Source organism: Chelonus insularis, unplaced genomic scaffold, assembly GCF_013357705.1.
Source record: "Chelonus insularis isolate UGA/USDA-ARS -01 unplaced genomic scaffold, ASM1335770v1 contig_121_pilon, whole genome shotgun sequence".
In the NCBI taxonomy this organism is placed as follows: Eukaryota; Metazoa; Arthropoda; class Insecta; order Hymenoptera; family Braconidae; genus Chelonus; species Chelonus insularis.
The window spans coordinates 196,538-206,769 of NW_023276363.1; the positions used below are offsets into that span (position 1 = coordinate 196,538).

The window sequence follows — 10,232 nt, forward strand, 5'->3', positions numbered from 1 at the left end:
TAATTGCCTGGATAGAATTATAATAATAGTTTTCATAAAAAAATACTATTACTGAAATATCAATAAACTCGTAATAAGTATGATTAATGTTTCTTTGATCTTAAGACTCACGTAATCATTTATAGTAGTCAGTCAAAGGTACGATTTACAGAATTTTTCATCACTTCAACAAATTTGAAAATAATAAACTGACCTCAAAAAAATTTATTATATTTCTTTAGATTTTTATATAAGATTCAATCAAACAAGAAATATTTATTGATCCATTAAATCGATAGATTTTTTTATTGAAAAAGAAGCACAAAGTACGAAGAATTATAGCATCGTCATGAAAATAGCTATTTATTATTTCAAACTAATTATTTGAAGTAATAATTGATGTAATAAAATCAAATGGAGTGAAATAATAATGATACAATTTTAAAATGCTCACCAATTACTTGAAAACTATCTGTTAGTAATGTCTTATTACATTCGATCTTTTTGCACTAGTGAAAAAAAGTTATTAGAAATGTATTTTTGTGCAGTATGAATTAATAATTATTTCAATAATTATTTCAATTGAATAAACAACATATACTCGCAGATAAGTAGACATCTAATTAATTTTTGCTTCTGACGTCTCTATTTCTTTAATCTATTAATTAAATTATATAAACAGGTTGGAAAATTTGGAAATTATTTATTTAATAATTATCAGAACAACAATTGTAAAAATAATAAGTTATTTGATTTGAAAAGATACAACAATTTATAAGTAAAATAAAATTTAAATCAAGATGTAATTATTGATTGATGATGTATAGATCATTAAATAAATTCTATTATACAAGAGATATTACTCTTTCTCGCTCCAGTAACTCCAGAATACTGGAATTCTTGCAGTACTTCCTGTTTTCCTCACATTTTGAACATATATCCGTAAGTCAAGGTCTTTGACAAAAAAGAAATGATTTACTAATTACTATAATTTTTTACGTGTACATGATATCACTTTTTTGTTTTTGTTTTGTTGTTATTATTCTATTAGAAGTTTTCAATGCCTCTCTTTACTGAAAATGATTAAAGAAAGCATTGAAGTTAATCAGATTTATAAATGATTCTTTTTTTAATAATCAAAATGAATGTTGAAAAAATTTGAACACGTTTTTTTAATTAACCTTACACCTTTTAGAAGGCTGGAATATATTAAAAGTTAATATTATAGGGTACTGTGATCACATCCTTGGTTCAAAACCTATTTCACTTATCAATTCATCCACATGAAATGAATTAATTAATATTTATTAGTACAGTAAATATTCCAATAATATTTGAAACTAAAATTTTTTTAAAAAACTTATAATATCAAAAATAATCCAATATAAAATCTTAAACATTGTATAAATAAGAAATTATTTACACAAGAAATTTGAGATGAATTGATGTACAAAGATGAACATAAATTGAATATTTGAATAAAGAATAAATGAATTTTGAAAAATTCTTTGGTGATAAACCAAATTGAAATTTCGTCATAATCATTTGAATGAACAAAGTTTACCTTTAATTCAATTTATAAATATAATCACAGAGTTCTTTGAAGTGATGTCATGAGACTACGACCTATAAGAAAAGAAAAAAGGAGAGAGAGAAGGTACGATTGGGCTCTGGTATTGGCAAAGGAGTATGAGAGGTTTTAAGAGTAGGGGCCCTCGCATATAAGAGAATATCAAAGAGGGCCGTCTGTAGTTTATATTTCAAACCAACACCGTTCTTTCTCCTTTTTTATTTTTTCATTTTTTATGATTTTTCAAACTGCAATTCATTCAATATAATGTCCTAAAACTCATGTCAATTCTAAATTACAATTATTTTTATGATTAAATTGTATCTATCAATAAAACAATGCAATTACGATCTTAAAGTGGTGTACTACAATAAATTGGAAAAATAAAATATATATAATTAATAAAACATAATAAAGTTTCTTCTTTGGTGATTTTTAAACAAAAGAAAAAGAAAAATGAAATCAATTAGTATATTATTGTTAGCACTTGCATGCCAGGCTTCTTGTCAACGAGTGATAGAGGCCCAACCAAGTAATCCAGGTGATAATGAGCCAAATTTCGTGACTCGTAAGTATTGTGAAAGATGATTATTTTGTAAAAAAAAAAAAAGAAAAATGTGTACAAAGAAAATAGTGATAATATGAAACAACAATATAATTTTCAACAAGATGATGTTTATTGTAATAATAGAAATAGTTTCATTCAAAGTAATTGAAATGCGTACTTAAATTCATTAGAATGACAAGAATGACAATAGTAATAGTCAAGTTGATTTTTAGCGATGAGCCAGGGAGAGCAACGAACAGGTATAATAGCACGTGTGGTGCAACACAAATGCTCGGCGTGACGAAGGTTATGTCAGAGATTTACGTAATAATCGCGACGGAACTCGGTGGAGAAAGTCGGTTGGACTTGAAGTTTCGAAGATATTACGGTGTTCGCAACTACTACAACAAATTTAACAGCTTCGTACTGCGGTATATATATGAGAAGTTAAAGTAGAGAAAGTGTCTAAGATGACATGATGATGTGTATTTAGGGCTTTAAAATTATTTAATACATTTACAAATGTTAGAATATCCAATACCTTTCCAATTATTTCCAAGTATTTCAAAAGTAGGTAACATTTGATCAGAAAATTATATACTCACTATTGCTATATGATAGCTTGAATATTGAGTTTGAATGATATCCATAACGAATCACCTAAAATTCATATCGACAAATTGTTGACTTTCTTAAAAAAGTACTTTTTGGAGGAAACTTGTGAATTTTACATGACCGGAAGTGAAAGCTGTTGCGTAAATTCCCTGTGAGTAGGAAGAAAAATCCAAGATTAAAGGAAACCTTTAGAACAATTATTTCATTGAGATTTTTCAGAACATTCTCTCGATCCTAAATTATTGTTAATAACAGTAATTACAAGTAGATGAGAAGCGTGATGATAAGTATGTATTTGTTTTCAGCTGAATATATACTCCCTTGTAGCAGAAGTGATCCAGCACTCGATAAATGCATCCAAAAGGCATTCAATCATTTAAGACCTTACCTAATAAAAGGTAATTTGTAAAATCATCATAATAAAAATGAAAAAATACAAATAAACATGCAGTGTATAATAATAAAGAAGTAAATAATTATAGGAATTCCGGAGTTGGAATTACCGTCAATTGAACCTTTGGTAATACCTCAACTTGGAATGGAAAATGGGCAGGGAGCTGTAAGAGTAAAAGCTCTCTTCACCAACATCACGACTTATGGATCTGGCAATTACACTGTTAGCAAAGTCCGGATTGATTTGCGTACGCTTCGAGTTGATCTTCAGCTCAGCATACCAAAGATAGAAATTCAAGGGCGATATGAAGTAAATGGGAAAGTTCTTCTGTTTCCTATTCAGAGCCAAGGCGAATTTTGGGCCCGTTTCGGTATGTTTATTTTTATTCATTTCATTTACGAGAGGATGATGTCATATTTTTTCTATCCAGGTGATGTTGAGGCAACAGCACAAGTTCAAGGAGTTGAAGAACTAAGAGATGGCGTACGATACATGAGGATATCACGACTATTAGTCGATTTCAACTTGGGAAGCTCACGGTTTCATGTGTCAGATAAACTTATGGGCAGAAATGTTATAGGCCAGGCAATGAACCAATTTCTCAATCAAAATGCCAGAGAAATAATTGAAGAAATGCGTCCAGCTGCTCGTGCCAGTATTGCTGAACATTTCATGGCATTTCTCAATACTGCCTTTACCAAAGTTCCTCTCAAGGTTTGGCTTCATGACACGTGAAAAAATCCTTTGTCTTTATTCCAATATATATGTAATATGTTTCATTATTCTCTTATGTTCTGCTTTTTATCATTTTTCACGAGCCATGCATTATTCAGGATCGCGTGACGAGTAAGAGTGAGAGAGTATGTATTCAGCTAATTAGTGAGCAATCAAAAAAAAAAAAAAGAAAATAAAATATTACATCATATCTAAATATGTGATTTATACACGAATTTTTTCATCATTATTCATTTCTAATCGCCATTTTTTTATTTGTTTACAGTTTGTTTTCTTTTTTATAAGGTACCTGTAAAAATTTATTAAAAAGCATGAAAAAAATGCATAAATTAGAATTTTATGGACTGTGTGAAAATATTGTAAAATATAAGTAAGAAGTACATTTTTACTATTAGTTATCAATAAAAATTTTATCAAAAGCATGAAAATTGTTGTTTTTTTTTAATCAAAACCTCCATAATGTTAATTTGTGATCCAAAACCTCACTATTTATGATCTATAAAAAATTCACTTAAAAAATAATTACTCTTACGAATTTAATAAAAATTCTTGTAATATTTTCTTCGCATTAAAAAAGATATAACTAATCTGTGAAAATAAATTAATGCAAAATTATTCAGCAAAATGGTTTTGCAAGAAAAATTTTGAAATTAAAAAAAATAAAAAAAAATAAAACGTAAAAACCCAACATATTATTTTTTTTTTTAATAGCATGTAGTTGATCACTTTTGCTTTGTCACTTTTCATTTAACAATTGGATAAAGCTCAAGAGTTTTAATGGAAGGTTCTCCACTTCTCTTATTTGTCAATATTGTGTGTTTTTTTCTTCATTTATATTCTTGAACTTTTCCATACTTATTTCATTTCGATGAAATATTTTTACAATCTTTTCAATAATTAACTATCCTTGACAACATTCAATTTATTGCTAATATTTTTATTTTTAGAGATACACAGTATTATTTACGACTCGAAAAAAATACCTGAGTCGAATATGACCATGAAATTAATATAAACATTTACCTACACCTCAATAACAACAATAAAAATAGTAGCCTTTTTAAATAATGAACAGTAAATAAATAATTATCTATTTTACTAAAGTTGGTCAACGAAAAATTCATGTCACTTCCCATGATTTATTTCGTAAAATAATGTGACAAATAAAATTAATTTAATAAAAAAGAAGCATCGAAAAATGGTAATTTTTTGCTAATTAGTACGTTTTAACTACGTATTTGATTTTATCAATTTAGCATTGAATTAATTTTTTTCTGTGCTATAATAACATTTTATAATTAATATAAATGATTTCGAAATACTTGTTATCATAGTAAATTAATTGGACATATCAAATTTCGTATCCTTGTTCTTTAAATGAATTAATACATTGATGATCTACATTGATCTACAAAAAAGCACGTATAGGCCGTCTGTTTTTGATAACAAATTAGCAGCATTGTCGGGTCTCCTATCATTTGAACTTTAACCCTGGTGTTACTTTTTAGTTTCAAGTGACGTTGGTAAGTTGCGAGGGATAACGTCGATGTAGACAGACCAGTATATTCGCATTTCCTTGGTAGAAGTCATCAAAAACTTGAGAACGTTTCATTTTTTTTTTTTTTCAATTTTATCTTGTCTTCTATGCTGCTCTGAAATTTATTTTTTCAATCAATCAAACAATATATTAGTGAATAAATAGGAAATAGTTTGGAAAAGTAAAGATTTCGATGATGGGTCAGTTTACTAAGAGACAGTGGCTTACCCTCATCGTTATCAGTATTGCTGACTTTGCTAATGCCATCTGTGTCTCACTCCAAGCTCCATTCTATCCCCAAGAGGTGAGTCATAAGTTTCTTCAATTAATTAGAATGATATTACATCTCAAATGAATGGGAATTCATAAACGTAAAACCGTCATCATAAATAAAAGCTGTTTACATTTACTATGTGATCATACTTATTGTATTATGTCTCAAATTAATTAACATGATGTCAAGTATTATCACATCTTGGTCGACAGAATTTAGCTAAATAATATTATTCCATATTCGAGGAAGATTGCATCAGGTTTGGGAAGCTTGTTCACGTGATACTTGAGAGTAATATGAAATTTTGAAAATCACTCTGAAAAATAAATCAATATTTAAATAGATTAGAGAATAATGATGATAAGTCAAGTTGATTAGGAATGAATGTTTCAGTTATTTAGAAAGTAATTTTAAAAATTCTTAGAATATTTCATATGTTTATATCTGTGTAAAAAGATTGTAAATCTATTGACATATGCTCAGAGTTTATCAAGAAATTATCTCCAGTAACACTTACTTCAATACGACAATATAGAAACTATTATACATCAATTAAGTAAATAAAAAGAATTTTTATTCAAATATATATCCATAAATAATTCAATAATTCTATTTTAATATTTCTAACTGGAATAAATCTATTTTTCCTCTGAATGTACTTTAGGCTGAGAAGAAAGGAGCAAGTCCATCAGAATATGGTCTGGTGTTTGGAATATTTGAATTAATTGTCTTCCTCATCAGTCCAGTATATGGACAAAATGTTTGTAAATTTTTTTATTGAATTCAGATTAATTAAATTATTGCTATAACATGAATAGATATTCCTTATTGATGTGGATTTGAATGTAGTTAAATAGAGTTGGACCAAAGCTGCTGTTTAATGGTGGTATTTTAACAACTGGCACATGTGCTATATTCTTTGGTCTTTTGGACCGAGTTGAGGGTCATTATCCCTTTATCGTACTCTCTTTCGTTATAAGAATAGTCGAAGCACTTGGTAATGCTGCTTTTCTTACTGCCAGTTTTGCTATTATTGCCAAAGAATTCCCAGAAAATGTAGCCACGACATTTGCGAGTTTGGAAACTTTCTTTGGATTTGGACTTATCGTTGGACCAACGATGGGTGGTGCTTTATATCAGGTATTCATAAATATAAATATTATTAGTCAATTTAAAAAATTCATTTAAACCCGGATATTGCTATTTTCTTTTCTTGACAAAAAATCTATAATTATAGGCTGGTGGATATACCATGCCATTTGCTGTCTTAGGATCAGCTTTGATCATAACAGCAATCGCAACTGCTTTCGTTCTTCCTGTACATAATGATTTAGATCAAGAATCTCAACATTTCGGAGGCAAGAATATTTTTTAATAAAAAATTCAAGAGCTGATTAAAATAAATAATGATTAATTTAATTCATTAATTTTAGGATACACTAGTGTTCTGAAAATCCCAGGAGTCATAGTGGCAACTGTTTCTATAATTGCAACAAGTATGAGTATAGGATTTCTCCAGGCAACACTGGAACCCCATTTGCGTCAGTTTGAATTAAGTCCAGTAGTTTTGGGATTAATGTTTGTAATTAATGGAGGTACTTATGCTGTTACTGCACCTTGTTGGGGTTGGCTATGTGATCGTCGTTTAAGACCCAAAGTAAATTTATATAGTGTTCAAAAATTTAATTCTTATTATGTTAATAATGAAAATTACAGTCAAATCTTTCTATAAGCAAGTACTTAGACTAGTGTTTTTTCCTCCGAACCAACGTTTTATATAAATGCAGAAAATTGCTTATAGAAAGGTAGTCTTCTTGTTTTCTTATATTAAAAATAGCTTATGAAGAGATTTGATTGTATAACAATTTACAGATTGTAACTATTAGCGGTTGTATATTTGTAATGATCGGTTTTTGTTTGATTGGCCCAGCGCCTTTCATTCCATCTCAAACACTCCTATGGCTAACGATTTGTGGACTGATTATCCATGGACTAGGATTATCTGCTCAGTTGGTAGCAGCGTTTTCTGATGCTCTGGCAACCACAGTGTAAGTATTATCAACAATCACCAAGTTTCCTACTGTTGTCTCAACAGTAAGACACTTTGCTTTCAAACCTTTTCTCTAGATATCATCACCATTATTTTCTACTTTGAATCAATTAAACCAGACATTTAAATTTTGATAGATCTTATGGATTCCCTAATAACTTTGAAACTTATGGGCTAATAAGTGCTCTTTGGACGAGCTCTTTTGCTCTAGGTGCTTTTATTGGTCCAAGTGTAGCTGGAATTCTGTTAGAAAATATAGGTTTTCGGAATGGAACAATGTTTATTGTGCTGTTTCACTTCTTGATCGTAAGTTAATGTTTGATTAATTTTATTCAGTAATGATAATTGCAAGTGATGATGAAATAATTTGTAATTAGGGTATTACTGCAACGGTATTTGTAAGCTGTTCTCGGGCTCCAAAACCTTATACAGAAATTGATAGTGACGGGAATATACGAGGATCATTAGCTGATAGCGGTAGATCTCACAGTCCAAGTTTATCTACTCGACAAGCTCATAGTCATCAAAATGAAACCATTGATAGGCTTAGTAGTATGAATTCATTAATAGTTTGTAACAGCTATTCTAATCGAGCTGGAGGTTGGTCCCGAGCATCCTACAGTGGTCGTTATAGCCATAGTTATGGCTCAATAGAAAAACGATATCTTTTAGAAAGAACGACGTAGAATTTGGATACTGTTATGTTGGTGTTTTTGGAATGGTTTTTTAAATATTCTGAGATTGTGAAGTAAACGTGTTTATAGCTGATACTATTAGCTATTAATGGACTTGAGACTTAATTTTTTTTTTCACATTTTAATTACATGTTAGCATCCAAAATTTTTAAATCAATTAGTTGATCATAAACGAGAAGAAAACATTGATTTTTTCTAAATTGGACAAACTCTTAAAAGTGAGCAAATTTTTTTGGCATTTTGTCCATTTGCAAATTTTATATTTCATTTATCTGATTAGAAGTCATGCCAGTTATTGATAAAATTACTTAAACATGTACTGTAATATATAATTTTTTTTGAAGCGTTGAATCATAAGAATTCATATCTTAAAAATGATTTTTTTCTACTTAATCTCAGTAAAAGCATATGGAGCAGCTATGACTTATCAACATAACATAACCGATAACATGATTTAATAGCCTAACTAATACCGACAAACAACTAGCAAATTTTTAACGTTGACTGTTGCAAGTTCTCCGCATGCATATTGAATTCCTCTGCGTTTGCCGCACCTTCTCACGTGCAATCCAACCCGTGACTATTGTAACACGTCTAAAACTATGTGCTTAGAAACTTCTGCCAATGCTATTAACGCCTTAGAAGTATTTCATTAACTGACATTCCTTTAATGACTCATAATAAATACCTAAAATGTGAATTACTAGAACTTTAGAGGGTTTTATGAATTTTATGATGCGTGTATGCCAAGATCTTCTGGTGTGCAAAGAGTTGGATCAAACATCACGTACATACATACATGCCAACGCAACAACGAACATTCCCTATTCTTTCTAAACCACCGTGTTCGCTCATGTGCATCGACCTGCCCGGAAGCTGTCGGCTATTCTACATAATGCATAACACAACAGTCTTCATATACCTTTAGATTTTTTGATAGAAAAAATATCGCCATATGTATTAACTTTATAAAAAAAAATTATTTTCCAAACAATATGCACAGTTTTTTTGTTTCAAAGTTTGAGAATATAAAATTAATTATTTATTATGTTGTTGCATTAATTGGAGTTTTAAGACCTTTGAGTGAAGAAGGGGTTTATTATTTATTCAAAGGGCAAATTATAATTGAAAATTTGACGATTGTAATTGATAAAATAAATGATTCAAAGAAAAAGGCAAATTAACGCCTGCGAATTTATTCGTGTGCATCGGCATGTCCACATTCTATTTCGTTCTACGTAATAACACAACACGATTAGCAAAGTACTTTATTTTCATTAATAGTATATACTTAATCTTTTTATCCACTTAAGAAGTCATTGTCCTTAGCATCTTTTAACAAGTTCAAGAGATAGGAAAAATGCTAGTTCATTCAATTCCCTGATGTTTTTTTCTTTTACTGTAATAATACTACTTTTTTAGAGAGTTAATTAACAATTAATCGCATGAATTATTTGTAATTATACTTAATGGTTGACAAAATTGGAATATGGTCAAGACAAGTACGAAAAAAAATGCGTTTTGTAAGGGTGAAAGGCTAAGTTGCTATTTTTATAAAACATTTTGTAATTGTTTTACTGTACTAGATAATTTTTCTACTCTTTAAACTTTCAGAACGATTCATTGTCCTGATTAATTGTTGCTTTTTAAATCATTACAAATTGTAGTTTTTATTAGAAAAAATAAATGAAGGTAATCAAAAAATGATTAATGATGGCTATTACTTTTGCTCTACATGACTAGCTGATTTCAATAATTTTTTTACTTATTATAAATGTTATAATTTATGTATAAATATTATCAATTATCTAGTATGTAGCATATTTTTTATTTAAA

The 10,232-nt window shown here is 29.1% G+C and overlaps 2 protein-coding genes across 2 annotated transcripts; both read left to right on the plus strand.

Annotated features, from left to right (window-relative positions):
• Positions 1 to 1,723: 1,723 nt before the first annotated feature.
• Positions 1,724 to 4,025, plus strand: LOC118066408 (protein takeout-like). Its single transcript, XM_035082405.1, has 4 exons — positions 1,724 to 2,117; positions 3,017 to 3,109; positions 3,194 to 3,475; positions 3,536 to 4,025. Exons 1-4 carry the CDS (start codon positions 2,006 to 2,008, stop codon positions 3,838 to 3,840), a joined length of 792 nt encoding a protein of 263 aa, XP_034938296.1. The 5' UTR covers positions 1,724 to 2,005; the 3' UTR covers positions 3,841 to 4,025.
• A 1,391-nt stretch (positions 4,026 to 5,416) lies between these two features.
• LOC118066330 (MFS-type transporter SLC18B1-like) lies at positions 5,417 to 10,134 on the plus strand. The gene is made up of 8 exons (XM_035082285.1): positions 5,417 to 5,681; positions 6,316 to 6,411; positions 6,501 to 6,791; positions 6,889 to 7,009; positions 7,085 to 7,308; positions 7,524 to 7,699; positions 7,839 to 8,007; positions 8,079 to 10,134. Exons 1-8 carry the CDS (start codon positions 5,571 to 5,573, stop codon positions 8,385 to 8,387), a joined length of 1,497 nt encoding a protein of 498 aa, XP_034938176.1. The 5' UTR covers positions 5,417 to 5,570; the 3' UTR covers positions 8,388 to 10,134.
• The last annotated feature ends 98 nt before the right edge of the window (positions 10,135 to 10,232 follow it).